This window comes from Dryobates pubescens, chromosome 19 (assembly GCF_014839835.1).
Source record: "Dryobates pubescens isolate bDryPub1 chromosome 19, bDryPub1.pri, whole genome shotgun sequence".
Classification (NCBI taxonomy): domain Eukaryota; kingdom Metazoa; phylum Chordata; class Aves; order Piciformes; family Picidae; genus Dryobates; species Dryobates pubescens.
The window spans coordinates 843,613-862,194 of record NC_071630.1 but is presented as its reverse complement, the minus strand read 5'-3'; the positions used below and the strand labels follow the sequence as shown (position 1 = coordinate 862,194).

General features: G+C 55.2%; 2 protein-coding genes across 3 annotated transcripts in view; both read left to right on the top strand.

Moving 5' to 3' along the window:
• Positions 1-18,582, top strand: part of RANBP10 (RAN binding protein 10) — an 82,997-nt gene that overhangs the window by 38,938 nt on the left and 25,477 nt on the right. For both annotated transcript variants that reach the window (XM_054169913.1, XM_054169911.1), the window contains exons 4-5: positions 8,199-8,366; positions 17,825-17,847. In XM_054169913.1, the coding sequence (XP_054025888.1) occupies positions 8,199-8,366; positions 17,825-17,847 (191 nt within the window). The remainder of the gene's footprint in view (positions 1-8,198; positions 8,367-17,824; positions 17,848-18,582) is intronic.
• On the top strand, positions 12,211-12,487 carry LOC128898136 (40S ribosomal protein S29). Its single transcript, XM_054169914.1, has one exon. It carries the CDS (start codon positions 12,233-12,235, stop codon positions 12,401-12,403), a length of 171 nt encoding a protein of 56 aa, XP_054025889.1. The 5' UTR covers positions 12,211-12,232; the 3' UTR covers positions 12,404-12,487.

Below are 18,582 nucleotides of genomic sequence, written 5' to 3'. Positions count from 1 at the left end.
AGGTTGGCCGTTAGAATAAATTTAACTGAAAGGGTTCTCAAAGCCTGGCACAGGCTGCCCACGGAGGTGGTTGAATCTCCACCCCTGGAGGGGTTCAAAAGTTGCAGGGATATGGTGCTGAGGGCCGTGGATTTGCACCAGCCTTGGTGGCATTACAGAGTGGCTGGACTGGATGGTCTTAAAAGGCTTCTCCAACCAACATGCTTCTGTGATTTTGTGATACTCAGCAGGAGCATGTTCTATACTTACACTGTCTCACTTCTTGAAGAAGATCCTTCTCTGGGTTCAGCCCATATCCCATCCTGCCAGCAGATGACATTTCACCTCTGACTTCTGGGGAACAGCCCTAGCTTCTTGAAGTATTTACTGCAGGCAATACAAATGCCTGGAGAAGTTTCAGATGTAAGTGTGAGGAAAGCTGATTCAGCCCTTACTGAAGCAGAATTTGTCAAGGAGGACACTGGTGAGTAACTGGAGGTGTGAAGTAACAGCAGAGCATGGCTGCCAGCACTTGGAAAGCAGAGTCCACATGAAGCAGTTGGAGTCCTGTCAGCGCAGGTTCATGAGCCAGATGTGGAAGGAGATGCTGAGCTCCAGGTAGGCTGCCAACAGCAGGATGGTCCCCTTTAACTTGTGGAAGAGAAGGCTGGCTAGCTGAGATTAGGGGACAAAGGTGTTGAGGGACATGAGGAAGATTGATGATGACATTGAAGAGAATACCAATGTCCTGAAGAGGACAGGCTGGTATGGCAGGGGCAGAGGCAGGTATGAGAGGGAGTTGACAAAGAGGTTGTAGAAAAGCTGGACAGACTGTAGGAGCAGCACCGGGCTGTCGTTGCTGGTCTGGAATGTCTTCTTTCCCCAAGGACTGGAGGCTTCAGCTCTGGCATCTGCAGTGGCAGAGCTGCTCCTTGCTTGGGGTTGAGTGGTGTCTGGCTCCCAAAGACGAGGCAGTAATGTGCAGGAGCCGTCACTAGGTGGCGATGGTCAACGGTTGGTGGCGCCCCAGAGTCCGAGTGCTCCACAAGGGCCTCAAGGGCTGCCGAGGGACAAGATCCCCGCTCTGCTGGCAGGGTCGGGACACACTCTTTCAGTCCACAGTCCCAGATGACTTTGCTCAAGAAGGGCTGAAGTGCTGATTGTTATTTTAAATTCAGATTATTAGGAAACTGCAGAAAAGCAGCTGGAGCTGGCCAGTGACCCTGTGAGCTGCTGCCCAAGCCACTGCCCGAGCCACTGCCCCAGCTGCTGCCTGAGCCACTGCCCGAGCCACTTCCCCAGCAACTGCCCAAGCTGCTGCCCGAGCCGCTGCCCGAGCCGCTGCCCGAGCCACTTCCCCAGCCGCTGCCCAAGCCACTTCCCCAGCCACTGCCCGAGCCACTGCCCCAGCCACTGCCCGAGCCACTGCCCGAGCAACTGCCCAAGCTGCTGCCCGAGCCACTGCCCAAGCCACTTCCCCAGCCACTGCCCGAGCCACTGCCCCAGCCACTGCCCGAGCCACTGCCCGAGCCACTGCCCGAGCCGCTGACGAGCCACTTCCCCAGCCACTGCCCGAGCCACTGCCCAAGCTGCTGCCTGAGCCGCTGCCCGAGCCACTTCCCCAGCCACTGCCCGAGCCGCTGACGAGCCACTTCCCCAGCCACTGCCCGAGCCGCTGCCCAAGCTGCTGCCCGAGCCACTGCCCGAGCCACTTCCCCAGCCACTGCCCGAGCCACTTCCCCAGCCACTGCCCAAGCCGCTGCCTGAACCGCTGCCTGAGCCACTTCCCCAGCCACTGCCCGAGCCACTGCCTGAGCCGCTGCCCCAGCCACTGCCCGAGCCACTGCCCGAGCCGCTGCCCCAGCCACTGCCCGAGCCTCCGCCCGAGCCGCTGCCCCAGCCACTGCCCGAGCCGCTGCCCAAGCTGCTGCCCGAGCCACTGCCCGAGCCGCTGCCCGAGCCGCTGCCCGAGCCGCTGCCCGAGCCGCTGCCCGAGCCACTGCCCGAGCCGCTGCCCGAGCCACTGCCCGAGCCGCTGCCCGAGCTGCTGCCCGAGCCACTGCCCAAGCTGCTGCCCGAGCCGCTGCCTGAGCCACTGCCCGAGCCACTGCCCGAGCCTCTGCCCGAGCCACTTCCCCAGCCGCTGCCCGAGCCACTGCCCAAGCTGCTGCCCGAGCCGCTGCCCGAGCCGCTGCCCCAGCCACTGCCCGAGCCTCTGCCCGAGCCACTTCCCCAGCCACTGCCCGAGCCTCCGCCCGAGCCACTTCCCCAGCCACTGCCCGAGCCGCTGCCCAAGCTGCTGCCCGAGCCGCTGCCCGAGCCACTTCCCCAGCCACTGCCCAAGCCACTTCCCCAGCCACTGCCCGAGCCGCTGCCCGAGCCACTTCCCCAGCCACTGCCCGAGCCACTTCCCCAGCCACTGCCCAAGCCGCTGCCTGAACCGCTGCCTGAGCCACTTCCCCAGCCACTGCCCGAGCCACTGCCTGAGCCACTGCCCGAGCCGCTGCCCGAGCCGCTGCCCGAGCCGCTGCCCGAGCCACTTCCCCAGCCACTGCCCGAGCCACTGCCCGAGCCGCTGCCCCAGCCACTGCCCGAGCCACTGCCCGAGCCGCTGCCCCAGCCACTGCCCGAGCCACTGCCTGAGCCACTGCCCGAGCTGCTGCCCGAGCCGCTGCCTGAGCCACTGCCCGAGCTGCTGCCCGAGCCGCTGCACGAGCCACTGCCCGAGCCGCTGCCCCAGCCACTGCCCGAGCCTCCGCCCGAGCCGCTGCCCCAGCCACTGCCCGAGCCGCTGCCCAAGCTGCTGCCCGAGCCACTGCCCGAGCCGCTGCCCGAGCCGCTGCCCGAGCCACTGCCCGAGCCGCTGCCCGAGCCGCTGCCCGAGCCGCTGCCCAAGCTGCTGCCCGAGCCGCTGCCTGAGCCACTGCCCGAGCCGCTGCCCGAGCCGCTGCCCCAGCCACTGCCCGAGCCTCTGCCCGAGCCACTTCCCCAGCCACTGCCCGAGCCTCCGCCCGAGCCACTTCCCCAGCCACTGCCCGAGCCGCTGCCCAAGCTGCTGCCCGAGCCGCTGCCCGAGCCACTTCCCCAGCCACTGCCCGAGCCACTTCCCCAGCCACTGCCCAAGCCGCTGCCTGAACCGCTGCCTGAGCCACTTCCCCAGCCACTGCCCGAGCCACTGCCTGAGCCACTGCCCGAGCCGCTGCCCGAGCCGCTGCCCGAGCCGCTGCCCGAGCCACTTCCCCAGCCACTGCCCGAGCCACTTCCCCAGCCACTGCCCGAGCCGCTGCCTGAACCGCTGCCCGAGCCGCTGCCCCAGCCACTGCCCGAGCCACTGCCTGAGCCACTGCCCGAGCTGCTGCCCGAGCCGCTGCACGAGCCACTGCCCGAGCCACTGCCCGAGCCGCTGCCCCAGCCACTGCCCGAGCCACTGCCTGAGCCACTGCCCGAGCCGCTGCCCCAGCCACTGCCCGAGCCTCCGCCCGAGCCGCTGCCCCAGCCACTGCCCGAGCCGCTGCCCAAGCTGCTGCCCGAGCCACTGCCCGAGCCACTGCCCGAGCCGCTGCCCGAGCCGCTGCACGAGCCACTGCCCGAGCCGCTGCCCCAGCCACTGCCCGAGCCTCCGCCCGAGCCACTTCCCCAGCCACTGCCCGAGCCACTGCCCGAGCCGCTGCCCGAGCCGCTGCCCGAGCCACTGCCCGAGCCGCTGCCCGAGCCGCTGCACGAGCCACTGCCCGAGCCGCTGCCCCAGCCACTGCCCGAGCCTCCGCCCAAGCCGCCTCCTGAGCTGCTGCCCGAGCCGCTGCCCCAGCCACTGCCCGAGCCACTGCCCGAGCCGCTGCCCGAGCCGCTGCCCGAGCCGCTGCCCGAGCCGCTGCCCTCACCTTCGTTCCAGGTAGAAAGTCAGAAACGGGAACACATCACTCCCATAGGAACTAACGCTGGATATCATAGTATCATAGTATCAGTCAGGGTTGGAAAGGACCACAAGCATCATCTAGTTCCAGCCCCCCTGCCATGGGCAGGGACACCCCACACTAGATCAGCCTGGCCAGAGCCTCATCCAGCCTGGGCTTAAACACCTCCAGGGATGGGGCCTCAACCACCTCCCTGGACAACCCATTCCAGGGCTTCACCACTCTCATGGGGAAGAACTTCCTCCTCAGGTCCAGCCTGAATCTCCTCACCTCCAGCTTCATTCCATTCCCCCTAGTCCTATCCTGAGCAGTCCCTCCCCAGCCTTCTTGTAGGCCCCCTTCAGATACTGGAAAGCCACAATTAGGTCACCTCGGAGCCTTCTCTTCTCCAGACTGAACAGCCCCAACTCTTTCAGTCTGTCCTCATAGGAGAGGTGCTCCAGCCCTCTGATCATCCTCGTGGCCCTTCTCTGGACACCTTCCAGCACATCCATATGCCTCTTGTAATAGGGCTCCAGAACTGGATGCAGTACTCCAGGTGGGGTCTCAGCAGAGCTGAGCAGAGGGGGAGAATCACCTCCCTTGACCTGCTGGCCACACTTCTTGCTGCAGCCCAGGATCTGATTTGCTTTCCAGGCTGCAAGTGCACACTGAGAACTCCTATTAAGCTTCTCCTCCACCAGCACCCCCAAGTCTCTCTCCTCAGGACTGCTTTCCAGCCAGTCCCTGCCCAGCCTGGATTTGTGCCTGGGATTGCCTCGACCCAGATGCAGGACCCTGCACTTGCTCTTGTTGAATCTCCTGAGGTTGGCTTGTGCCCACCTCTCCAGCCTGTCAAGGTCCCTCTGGATGGATCCCTTCCCTCCAGCCTGTCTGCTGTACCACACAGCTTGGTGTCATCAGCAAACTTGCTGAGGGTGCACTCAGTGCCACTGTCCATGGCACCCACAGAGATGTTGAACAAGCCTGGTCCCAGGACTGATCCCTGAGGGCCTCTGCTTGTCCCTGGCCTCCACTGGGACATGGACCCATGGACAGTCACTCTTTGGGTGTGGCCATCAAGCCAGTTCTTCATCCATCTAGTGGTCATGCATCAAACCCACATTTCACCAGTTTGGAGACCAGGATGTGATGTGGGACAGTGTCCAAGGCTTTGCTCAGGTCCAGGTAAAAGACATCAGTCACTCACCCCTCAGCTGTTACTGTTGTCACCTGTTCAGAGAAGGCCACCAGGTTGGTCAGGCAGGATTTGCCCTTGGCGAAGCTACGCTGACTGTTCCCAGTCACCTCTTCACTATTCTTCTGAGTCAGTAGTGCCTCCAGGAGGATCTGCTCCATGATCTTTCCAGGCACAGAGGTGAGACTGACTGGCCTGGAGTTCCCTGGTTCTTCCTTCTTACCCTTTTTGAAAATGGGAGTAATGTTTCCCCTTTTCCAGTCTGTGGGGACTTCCCCAGACTGCCAGGACTTTTGGAATAGAATAGAGAGGGGTTTAGCAACCTCCTCTGCCAGTTCTCTCAGTACCCATGGGTGTAGCCCCTCGGGTCCCATGGACTTGAACACTTTCAGGTTCTTCGGGTGATCATGAACCTGATCTTCACTTACGATGGGCAGTTCTTCCTCCCTGTCCCTGGCATTGTCTTCTATGACACCATGTGGCTAGAGGCCCTTGCAGTGAAGACTGAGGTAAAGAAGTCATTGAGTACCTCAGCCTTTTCCTCATCACTTGTGACCATGTCACCAGTTTCCTTTCTGAGGGGGCCCACACCTTCCCTAGTCGTCTTCTTGCCATTCATATACCTGTAGAAGTTCTTAGCGTTCCCTTTAGCCTCCCTGGCTAGATTCAATTCAAACTCTGCTTTGGCTTTCCTAACCAGGTCTCTTGCTGCTCGGGCAGCTTCCTTATATGCCCCCTGTTCTAGCTGTCCTTCCCTCCACTTCCCATAGAGTTTCTTTTTAAGTAATAGTGTGTCCAGCAGCTCCTTGCTCATCCAGGCAGGCCTCCTAGAATTCTTTCCTGCTTTTCTCTTTGTTGTTATACATAGCTCCTGGACACAGAGGAGGTGGTCCTTGAATACTGACCAGTTGTCCTGGGTCCCTCTTCCCTCCAGGGCTTCGTCTCATGACACTTTGGCTATCAGATCCCTGAAGTGATCAGAGTCTGCACGCCTGAAGTCTGGGGTCGTAGGCTTAGAATATTTCCTCCTGATTGCCCTGAGGAGATTAAATTCACCTGCTTCATGGTCACTGCAGCCAAGGCTCTCTCTGAGCCTCACACTGGTTACCAGCCCTTCCCTGTTGGTGAGAACAAGGTCCAGCCTAGCACCTTGTCGTGGTTTGGGAAGCCAATTTTCCCACCATGGGCAAGAATAATGACTCAGACAAACGGATTGCAAAAGTGATGGAAAGGTTAAATGGGAAAACAAAAAAACCAACAATGAAAGTTTTACAGAGAGCCACAGGCACCATGACAAGAGAGACATCCCAGACCATACCCAAGGATGTCCCATCCCCTCCTGGGGGTACATCCAACCCCCCCTTGCCCAGGGCTCTTTCTCTACCCCCAAAACCCAGCCTTGGGCCTGGGCATGCCCAAGGGAGGCAGCTCAGCCATTTTACCTAGGCAACAGTGGGGGACGAAAGAGGAAGTGAAGACCCCGTGTGGATGTCTTATAGAGGGGCAGGGAATTCTGGCTGAAATACCTGGTTTCCTGTGACCACCCAGTGGGCTGGACCCTTTTGGGACCTCCCAGGTGTGGCCTGTGCAGTGGCATCTGGGCCAGCACCCAGCCTAAACCACCACAGCTGGATTTGCTGGGAGTCTTCCACACCTTTCACTTCCAAGCTTTGCCCCGAGGTGAAAAATCTTGGAGTGTGGCATGTGTCAGCCTTGCTCCATTCCCTGACTTTCCTGTTGGCATTCCTGTGGTGTGGTGCAAGGAGCAGAGGGCCTTGGGCACAGGCTGAGTGCCTTGTGCTTTGCTGAGAACCCCCGAGCGGGTGATAAGATACCTGAGTGCATGTGCCTGAGCTCTGCTTGATGGAATCATATCTGTGGAGCCTTTATGCTGTGGTGTTTATGGGGAATCATAGGATCACAGAATGCAATGGGTTGGAAGGGACCCTCCAAAGTCCTCTTGTCTAACACCCCTGCAGTCAGCAGGGACACCTGCAACTAGAGCAGACTGTCCAGGAACATGTCCTGTCTGACTTTGAATGTCACCAGGGATGGGGCCTCCACCACCTGCCCATGGCAGGGGGGTTGGAACTGGATGATCTTTATGGTCCCTTCCTACCTAACCCATACTATCATTCCATGAAATACAGATGTTTCACAGAGAGGAGCTTGTTGCAACACAGGCAAGGTAAAACAAACAGGTTTAAATCTTTGTCAGAATGACAAAGTGAACTTGCAGCCCAAAAGGCCAAGGGCAGCCCAGAAGGCCAAGGGCAGCCTGGGCTGCATCAAAAGCAGTGTGTCCAGAGATGGAGAGAGGGGATCCTGACCCTCTGCTCTGCACTGGGGAGACCTCACCTGGAGCACTGCATCCAGCTCTGGAGCCCTCAGCACAGGAGGACACAGCACAGGAAGGACATGGACCTGATGGAGAGGGTCCAGGGGAGGCCATGAAGATTCTCAGGGAGTTGGATCATCTCTCCTATGAGGACAGGCTGAGGAAGCTGGGGGTGTTCAGCCTGGAGAAAAGGAGGCTCCAGGGAGACCTAATAGCAGCCTGCCAGTTCCTGAAGGGGGCTACAAGGATGGAGAGAGACTGTTCCCAAAGGCCTGCAGTGACAGGACCAGGGACAATGGCTTCAAACTAGAGTAGAGCAGATTAAGATTGGATGTGAGGAACAAGTTCTGCACGTGAGGGTGGCGGAACACTGCAACACATTGCCCAGGGAGGTGGTTGAGGCCCCTTACCCTGGAGATACTCAAGGTGAGGCTGGACAGGGCTCTGGACAACCTGATCTAGTGGAGGATGTCCCTGCTGACTGCAGAGGGATTGGAATGGATGAGCTTTGGAGGTCCCTTCCAACCCAGACCATTCTGTGTGACTTCTTGCAGTTTGTTCTTTGTTGTGTTTCTCATAAGGGACCAAGGTGGTTGAAGCTCAAATGATCTGTTACAGCTGATGGCCATCAGCTGCTCTTTTGTGACAGTCAGTACTGGGATGAATCTGGAGTGGAATCCAAGGTGTTGAGCTTCCCTCCAGGCAGTTGTGTTCCCAGAGCTGTGATTGCCATCTTGTTGTGCTGTGCTGGCTGCCCTGCTGACCTCTTCTTTGGCCTTTTCCTTTGTAGGATGGGACAAACATTCTTATGGGTACCATGGGGATGATGGGCACTCCTTCTGCTCCTCGGGGACAGGACAGCCCTACGGCCCTACCTTCACCACTGGAGATGTGATTGGCTGCTGTGTCAATCTCATCAACAACACCTGCTTCTACACCAAGAACGGCCACAGCCTGGGTGAGTCCAGCAAGCTCTGCAGCACGGGGAGGGCTCCGCCCAGCACGGGGAGGGCTCCGCCCAGCACGGGGAGGGCTCTGCCCAGCACAGGGAGGGCTCTGCCCAGCCGCCCCTGCCTACTGCTCTGCATCTGTTGTAACTGCTCTGTCACGCTCCTGGCTAAGATTCAAGGAAGGGGAGAGGAAAGGAGCAGAAGATGCAGTCAGTAGATATAAATTGGCTACGAGGCTTCCAGCACGGGAGATGGTTTCTGTGTTGCTTCATTTTTCCTAGGCAGATCAAGCCTGCATCACCAGCTTCTGCTCCTTCTCTCTGCTACTTCACATCTGGTGGGAGGTTAGGTGATATGGCTGATGGCTGGCAACAAAGATGGAAAAAAGTAGGGGAAGGGAGAATTGTATATAGAATAGAATGGAATGGAATGGAATGGAATGGAATAGACCAGGTTGGAAGAGACCTTCAAGATCTTCGCGTCCAACCCATCAACCAATCCAACACCACCTAAACAACTAACCCATGGCACCAAGCACCCTATCAAGTCTCCTCCTGAGCACCTCCAATGATGGTGACCCCACCACCTCCCCAGGCAGCCCATTCCAATGGGCAATCACTCTCTTTGTATAGAACTTCTTCCTAACCTCCAGCCTAAACCTCCCCTGGCGCAGCCTGAGACTGTGTCCTCTTGTTCTGGTACTGCTTGCCTGGGAGAAGAGACCAACATCCGCTTGTCTACAACCTCCCTTCAGGTAGTTGTAGAGAGCAGTAAGGTCACCCCTGAGTCTCCTCTTCTCTAGGCTAAGCAACCCCAGCTCCCTCAGCCTCTCCTTGGAGGGCTTATGCTCCAAACCCCTCACCAACTTTGTTGCTCTTCTCTGGACTCGTTCCAGCAAGTCAACCTCCTTCCTAAACTGAGGGCCCCAGAACTGGACACAGGACTCGAGGTGTGGCCTAACCAGTGCAGTGTACAGGGGCAGAATGACCTCCCTGCTCCTGCTGGCCACACTGTTCCTGATGCAGGCCAGGATGCCATTGGCCCTCTTAGCTGCCTGGGCACACTGCAGGCTCATGTTTAGGCAGCTGTCAATCAGTACCCCCAGGTCCTTTTCTGCCTGACCACTCTCCAGCCACTCTGACCCCATTTAGTGTATTATTCAAGTGACTACAAAGCCACTGCATCAGCATCTTCTCATTTTTAAAGGGACTTGTCCCTCTATGAGCATTAGGCATTGGTTCAGGCACTCCCAAAACTAGACATGAACCCAGAGTAAGAAGCCTGTGCTGAGCATTGATCTGTGATGTGCTTTACTCCACAGCTGTTTCGGGAGGTGCCCCTACAGTTAAGGACTTCACCATTTTGCCCAAAGGAATAAGTCACAGACGATTTATTTCCAGGCATCTATCGCCCCTGGTTTGTCTAACAGAAAGCTTTCCTTGAGTGGCACCCTGCCCAACTCTGATACATGCCTGGCCTTTTTTTGGGTCACACAATGAATTTGGACAAGCTAATCTCATGTTTTGTGCTGGAATTCAGTTTGTTTGGTAGGGGCATGCTCTCCTTTCCTTTGCTTCTCCTTGCGGTGTCAGTTCTACCTTGCTGGATTCAAGGTGAAAATGCTGGTAGAAAATGCCCCCTGTGCCACTGTCGGTCAGAACAGCAGCCTTGGAGCTGCTGGCTGTGCTGAAGGAAGGAGTGGGACTGAAGTGCAGTGTCTGCAGGGTGCATAATTTCTGCTGGGTTCTTGGGAAAGGTCTTGGGGCTCCCATGTACAAGCGAGAGATGGACATAGTGGGGAAGAGTACAGCAAAGGGCTGCCAAGATGCTGAGGGGACTGGAGCATCTCTCCTAGAAGGAAAAGCTGAGCCCTGGGGCTGTTCAGGCTGGTGAAGAGAAGGCTCAGGGAGATGTCATCAGTGTGTATTAATGCCTGAAGGGAGGGTGCAAAGCAGATGGAGCCAGGCTTTTCTCAGTGGTGCTCAGTGCACAAACACAGGAGGTTCCCTCTGAATATCAGGAGATATACCCACTGTGAGGGTGACCAAGCACTGGCACAGGTTGCTCAGAGAGGTTATGGAATCTCCATCTGTGAAAGTATTCACAAGTCACCCAGAAACAGCTCTGGGCAGCTAGCTCTGGGTGGTCCTGCTTGAGCAGAGGATATTGGACTAGATGACCTCCAGAGGTGGCTCCAAACTCAGCAGGTCTGTAGCGCTGCGAGGGCATCATGATGTGCTACAGGTAGAGCAGAGACATGGATCTGAAATTAGGTCTTTTCCCCACAAAAGACTGGATCCTTCCCCTGAGGCAGCTGCAGGGAGGCTTTGCTTGTTCCAACAGGAGTCCTTTGGAGATTTGTTTTCAGTTTTCCTCCAACCTTGTACTCCCCCTTTGTTGCCCTGTGAGGGGATGGTTGTCTAGAAATGAGGTATGTGCCTCCTGAGGAGCATTCTGGATGGAGTCTGTGACCATGCATTCACCAACTAGTCCTCATGCTTTGCAGCACAACAATAGGTCTTCAGCCTTGGAAAAGGCTGAAGGAAGGCTCAAGGAAAAAAAATTCCTTGAGCATCCTTTGTGATTCACTTTTAACATTCTCATTTTAGAAACAGAGCCTCAGCCGGAGGCCCTGTGGGGACCTGCTCAGAGATGTCTGATCTGGCTTCCTTGTTGGAATTCTAACTATTTAGCAGCCAGATGATGTGTGATGCTGGGGCACGCCTCATGAAATGGCTTACTACCTAGTGAGATGAGTCACTAGTGGGAACACCAGGAGACATTTGTAGTATTAGTTACCTGCTCAGACTTCTAGTAACTGGATTTTGGTCAGGGATTGGCACAGGCTCCCCAGGGAGATGGTGGAGTCCCCATCCCTGGAGGTGTTCTGGAACTGTGGGGCCATGGCACTTGGGGCTGTGGTTTAGTGGCCATGGTGGGATTGGGTTGGTGGTTGGACTGGATGAGGTTGGAGGGCTTTCCCAACCCAAACTGTTCCATGATTGTATTCTAAATTTAACTCCTGATCTGTGGCCACTGCCCTTGTCAGTGCTGTATTGGAAAGACAAAGAGAGGCATGGAAGCAGCAGCTGATGGTGTAGAGCAGGAGCTGTTGTTCAGAATGGAGACAAGTTCACCATGCTCAGTGCCTGGGGTGCTGAAACAGTCAGAGGGATTTCAGCAGATCTCTGCACAGTTGCTGTTCCTGAGCTTTGGTTTGTATCTGGGTGGCAGTGTGGGAGCCTTGATTTCTTCTATGAAGCAAGGAGCCCAAAGAGCAGAAGGGGTTTGGTTGGAAAATTGTCCCTCCATCCCCATTCTGTTCTCAGGCCTGAGCTGTCCCTGGGCACATGAAGCTAAATAGAGCACAGTTCAGTGCCTTCTGTGTGCCCTTTTCCCATCCTCCTCCTCCGATCCTTTGCCTTATGGCCTGCTCAGAGATTTGTTCTGTTTGGGACATTTGGAGGTCTTTACAGCAATGAGGTCACCTGGTCTCCCCTTGATTTTTAGCATTCCTTTTCCTTCCAAGATGGAGTGTTTGGGTGGAAAGCTTGTGTTTTCTCATCTGGTGTTAAGTGATGCCTGCTGTGTGCTGAACACTGCCAGTGGGAAGAAATGGGAAAGAATTATAGGATCAACTGGTTGGAAAAGACATTAAGATCATAACTGTGACCTAACATCTCCATGTACACAGCTGTTAGACCATGGCCCTGAGCTCCTTATCTTTTAAACACCTCCAGGGATGGTGACTCCACGACCTCCCTGGGCAGCCTGGGCCAGTACTCAATCACCCTTTTGGTGAAGAAATTTTTCCTAATATCCAATCTGGTGCATCTTGAGGCCATTTCTCGCAGCCCCGCGCGTAGCAGACAGCATGGGCCACCAGCAGCTCTACTGGAGTCACCCCCGGAAATTCGGCCAGGGCTCTCGCTCGTGCCGCGCGTGCTCCAACCGACACGGCCTCATCCGCAAATACGGCCCCAACATGTGCCGGCAATGTTTCCGTCAGTACGCCAAGGATATAGGCTTTATTAAGCTGGACTAAGCGCCGAGAGGATGAGGCTGTCGCCGGAAGCTGTTTGGGCCTCCCTGGCACATCTGCACATCTTGGCATAGTTCTAATTAATAAATGATCCTTCTTGCCCCCAAAAAATTAAAAAAAAAATAAAAAAAGTGAGGAGAGGCTGGGGGAGCTGGGATTGTTTAGCCTGGAGAAGAGAAGGCTCAGGGGTGACCTCATTGCCCTCTACAACTACCTGAAAGGTGGTTGTAGACAGGAAGGGGTTGGTCTCTTCTCCCAGGCAACCAGCACCAGAACAAGGGGACACAGTCTCAGGCTGTGCCAGGGGAGGTTTAGACTCGAGGTGAGGAAAAAGTTCTTCACTGAGCGAGTCGTTCATCATTGGGATGGGCTGCCCAGGGAGGTGGTGGAGTCACCGTCCCTGGAGGTGTTCAAGGGGAGATTGGATGTGGCACTTGGTGCCATGGTCTAGTCATGAAGTCTGTTGGGACAGGTTGGACTTGATGATCCTTGGGGTCTCTTCCAACCTTGGTTATACTGTGATACTGTGAAAACATTTCCTCTTGTCCTGTCAATGTTACCTGAAAGAAGACTCTGGCTCCCACCTGGCTCCAGCCTCTTTTCAGGAGCACAATGAAGTCTCCCCTCACCCTCCTCTTCTCCAGGCTGAACAGCTCCAGCTCTCTCAGCTGCCCTTCACAGGACTTGTGTTCAAGACCCCTCACCACTGCATTGCCCAAGAGAATTAAATGACACCTTGCTTAGTCACTAGCATCAGGTGCAACTGTTGCTGTCTCCTTGGGCTCTTCAGCACAAGAGAGACATGGATCTGCTGGAGTGTGTCCAGAGGAGGCCATGAAGATGGTGGAAGTCCTTTGATTAGATGGCAGGTGAAGGTGTCACTGTCCCCCATTGCTGAGGCTTCAGTGAAGGTCTTTATGTCACTGCCTTGACAAGGAGTTAACATCATGGACTTACAGAAGAGGCTCTTCACACAGTTGTTTTTGCTTCCTGACCTCTTGAGCTGTCCAGTTCTTACTTAGGAAGACTTAGGAAGTTTGGTATTTCAGGCTGGATCCAGGCTTTGGAGGTGCTGCAGACCCAGAATTCAATTCCACATTCTGGTCAGTCTGGTCAGAGCTAGGATTCTCTTGCTTCCTGCTGCTGCCTTTGTTGGATGCAGGTGTGCAGCAGATGCAGGGTGAACTCTCCAAGCAGAACTCTCCAGCAGATCTAGTTCTCAATATAGAAAGCATTTTATTTGTCTTAGCTGTGAAACAGTGTGCAGACCATCCAAATGCCTTAATTTAAAAGCAGTGTGATGAGTTCAGTTAGAGACCCATGGAGTCATTGTCACTGGGAGGTGTCATGGTTTGGGAGACCAATTCTCCCACCACAGGCAAAGAAAGACTCAGACAAATGGATTGCAAAAAAATGGTGGAAAGTGTAAATGGGAAACCAATGAAAGTTTTACAGAAAACCACAAGCAGTGTGACAAAGAGAGAGAGATCCCAAAACATACTCAAGAACATCCCATCCCCACCTGGAGGTACACCCAACACCCCCACCCCCACCCCGGGCTCTTTCTTCCGCCCCAACCCAGCCTTGGGCCTGGGCAGGCCCAAGGGAGGCAGCTCAGCCATTGTGTCTAGGCAGCAGCAGGGGACGAAAGAGCAAGTGAAGACCCCGCGCTGATCTATTATAGGGGAGCAGGGCATTATGGGAATGGAATACCTGGTCCCTGTGACCACCCCCCTGGGCTGGGCCCACCCCTTGGGACCTCCCAGGTGTGGTCTGTGCAGTGGCATTGTAATGGGTTGGGGCAGATCCCCTCCCCACCACAGGCAGAAATAACGACTCAGGCAAACGGATTGCAAAAGTGTTGGAAAGTTTAAATAGGAAAACAACAATAAACAACAATGAAAGTTTTACAGAGACCCACAAGCACCGCGACAAAGAGAGAGATCCCAGAACATACCCAAGAACATCCCATCCCCACCTGGGGGTACACCCAAACCCCCCCAGGGCTCTTTCCTCCCCCCCCAACCCAGCCTTGGGCCTGGGCAGGCCCAAGGGAGGCAGCTCAGCCATTTTACCTAGGCAGCAGCAGGGGACGAAAGAGGAAGTGAAGACCCCGCATGGACTTTTTATAGGGGAGCAGGGCATTATGGGAATGGAATACCTGGTCCCTGTGACCACCCCCTGGGCTGGGCCCACCCCTTGGGACCTCCCAGGTGTGGCCTGCGCAGTGGCATCTGGGCCAGCACCCAGCCTAAACCACCACAGGCATCCAGGCCAGCACCCAGCCTAAACCACCACACCACCCCAGGAGGCATCTCTGGAGATCACACATCAATGACCAGTGAGATCATGCTACTCAAACTCCTAAGTTTTTACTGTCTCAAAGACTGGAAATCCCCCAGAAGGCTTTTCTGAGTCAGGGTTTGACCACACTGATAATGAGGTTTTCCCGTGTGATTTTTCCTACCCAATACCTAGTGAGAATTTGCCACCTTGCACCGTGTCTCAACTCCAGTGACCTGTCTCCGTCTTTCCCACATTCACCCACAAGACAGTTGTATCTTCCTTAGCCTTTCTTCATCTTGTTGGCCTCTACTGGATTCACTCCAGTTTCACCACCTGCCTTCCAGTGGGAAGCCCCACAGTGGACATCCCATTCCCAGTTTAGACTCACAGGTGTTGAAGAGAAGAGAGCAGGCACAGCCTTTAACTTGCCCTCATCTAGCCCAGCTTGCTAATACAACTCCAACTGCACTCTTGCTGCCACAGCCCAAGGGGTGCACTGCAAGGCCCCACTGCTGACTGCTGATCTCATTGCTCAGCAGGATCCCTGCATCCTTTCCTGCAGGGCTTTCTCTCCAGTCAGCCCAAGCCTGTCTGGTTTCCTTGAAATATTACAGCCTGGTGGAAGGGCTTTTGTTGAACTCTTCGAGCTCTGTGAGGTTTGTGCTGGATCATTTCTCCAGCCTGTTGTGGTCCTTCTGAACAGCTGTATGCCTTCCAGCCTCCTGTCCACTCTCCTCTTTGGTGACACCTGTGAAGCTGCTGAGGGAAACTGACAATCATCCTGCAGGTCATGAGTGAAGACATTAAACCATATTGGCCCTGCCATCGATCCCTGAGGACTGCACTTGGACTTGGAGCTAGTGATCACAACTCTTCAATCTTGACACTCCAGCTGATTTTCCACCCACTTTCTCGTCCACTCAAAAACTGGGTGCTTGTCCATGTGCTGGGTGCAGGACCCAGCTGCATGAGCTGTCATGGAAATGGTGCAAAACCTTTGTCTCTGAGGGGTCTTGGGTGGCAGAAGAGGACTTTGGTGGGCTGCTGACTCAAAGAGGTTGGCCTCATCCTGGTGCAAGGGCAGAAACAAGCTTTCATCCAACTGAGCAGAACAAGTGCAAAGGGAATAAATGGTTTGAGTGAGGAACAATATTTGGGCAAAGTGCTGGAGTGAGAGAAATGATTCCTGAACATTTTCTTCAGCCATATTCAGCACCACTTGTGGACACAGCTTTTGGTTGGATGGTGGAGAGGGTTCAAACCACCACCAGGTTAGTTACACCCTGTTGGCTGTCTGCCAGCGTGTTATGAACCCTTATGCTTCTGTAGTAGAATATCCTGGATTTTTTTCTCAAGCATTGAATTTTGGGTCTGGGCTATTTCAAATTGGAATGATTCACTTCCTGGTTCTCTGAGCATTTCAGGCCAGCCTGGTGACATCATGTCACAGCTCTTGGTTAAACTAGTCATAGAACAGCATCACAGAGTCATTCAGGTCAGAAAAGACCTCTAAGATCAGTTAAGTCCAACCTTCTGCCCAGCATCACCATGGCCACTAGACCATGTCCGAGTGCCACATCTACTTGTTTCTTGAACCCTTCCAGGGATGGTGACCCCACCAGGTCCCTGGGCAGCCTGTGCCAGTTCCTGAGAACCCTTTGTGTGAAGAAGTTGCTCCTAATATCCAACCTGAACCTCCTGTGCACAACTTGAGGCTGTTTCTTCTTGTCCTGTTGTCAGTTACTGGGGAGGCCAACCTCCGTCTGGCTCCACCCTCCTTTCAGGCAGCTGTAGAGAGCAATGAAGTCTCTCCTCCTCCAGGCTAAACAAGCCCAGCTCCCCCAGCCTTTCCTCGCACATCCCTCACATTCAAACCATTCTGGGCAGCTCTTTCACTGCCTGCTGCCTGGCTGAGAGGTGGGGAAACCCTGGTCATACTAGTGTGGGTGCCAGTCTTCCCCTGGCAGGGGAAACCTTTGCTGGGGCTACACATGGGACAGATTTATGTCCTGTCTCACTGCAGAGCCTGGCCATGGCTGAGCCTTGTCTGGCCATAGCTTCATCAGCCACCCTAGGCCATGGCTGCCTTGGCTGGAATGTCTCTTTTCTGATGTGCCAAGAGTGAATCCCAAGGGAATCATAGACTCTTCAGTCTCTTGGGTTTGGAGCTGTAGTGGCTGAGGATGAAGCTCCTCTTTGCACAGCACTTCTCAGGTGCTCCTGTCTTGGTCCTCCTGCAAAATGTCGAATGCTCAGCCCTGTCTTTCTGGTAGAGAAGAAGGATTAGTTCTAGCCTACACCAAAGCAATGTTGTAGGAAAGCTTTGTTTGTAAAGCCAAAGTGAGTCTTGAAAACCAGCCCCTTCAGAGTAGGGGGAGGTTAGACTGGATGATCTCTAGAGGTCCCTTTCAACCTCTGCCATTATGTGATTCTGTAACAGAGGGCGTCATAGAATCACGGAACCACACAACGGTAGGGGTTGGAAGGGAGCTCTGGAGATGACCAACTCCAACCCTTCTGCCAAAGCAGCATCTCCTAGAGCAGGTCACACGGGAACACATCCAGGTGGGTTGGAGAGTTTCCAGAGAAGAAGATTCCACAACCTATATGGGCAGCCTGGTCCAGGCCTCCAGCACCCTCACACCAAACAACTTTCTCCTCATGTTGAGGTGGAAACTCCTGGGCTCCAGTTTGTATACATTGCCCCTTGGCCTGTCACAGGACACCGTTAAGAGCCTGGCCCCTTCTTTGACACCCACCCCTCAGATATGTGTAACCATTGATCAGATCCCCTCTCAGGCTCCTCCTGTCCAGGCTAAACAGCCCCAGGGCGCTCAGCCTTTCTTATCAGACAGATGTTGCAGTCCCTTCATGATCCTCAAGAAGCAAAGACAGGAGGAGCTGCTTTTAGAAAGCCAACTGTCAGGCAGAGATGAAACACTGAGCCTGAACCTTTTTGCAGATGCAAAAATGAGCAGAGGAGGGGACTGGTGTGGGGGGGGAAGTTGCTGCTGGATATGGTAAGGTCAGAGATGGGGTTTGTAGAAATACAGTGACACTTTGAGGCATGTTTAGGATGTAGCCAAGCAGGGAAGAAAATCCTTTGTCTTTTTAATTCTAATGTTTTTCCCCCAACAGGTATTGCCTTTACAGACCTCCCTGTAAGTACTCCTGCTTTCAGCATGCTCACAGAAGGGAGGGGGAAGGGTGTGGGCTTGGTTTTCCTGTTTGGTGTTAAAAATGGCCTCAGGTTCCTGACTGGTGGGGGCGCTCTTCTGGCTGGGACTCTGTGGCTGGGTTCGTGGGCTGCTCACATGGCTCCTTTCATCCCTCACCACCTCCTACAGCATGTTACTCCTTCTGGAATTAAAGCCCTGCAGTACAGGGCAAAACTGCTTCCAAAAGCAACTTCAGCTGTGGGGAGTCTGTGTGCAAAGCCATTGAATACCCTCTCACGTCCCAGCTTCAGAGAGCCCCGAAATGCCTAATTTTCATAGACTCGCAGAGTCGTTTGGGTTGGAGAAGCCCTCTGAGACGATCCAGTCCAACCACCAGCACCACCATGGCCCCAAGTGCCATGGCCACACAGCTCTGGAACACCTCCAGGGATGGGGACTCCACCACACCTCCCTGGGCATCCTGTGCCAGTCCCTGACCACAGGCATTGTGCAAAGCCATTGAGTAGCCTCTCATGTTCCATCATCAAAGATCCCCAAATGCAGCTCCCCTGAATGCATCCACAGCCTCCCTGGGCAACCTGTGCCAGTGTCCCCTCACCCTCGCTGTCAGGGATTCCTTCCTCATCTTCAGTCTCAGTCCTCCCTCTCCCAGCTCAAAGCCATTGTCCTTCATCCTGGCACTTCCAGCCCTTGTCAAAAGTCCGTCCTCAGCTCTCC

Bases quoted from the DNA above. Each gene is read 5' to 3' on its own strand.
- LOC128898136 (XM_054169914.1), top strand. From the start codon at position 12,233: ATGGGCCACCAGCAGCTCTACTGGAGTCACCCCCGGAAATTCGGCCAG.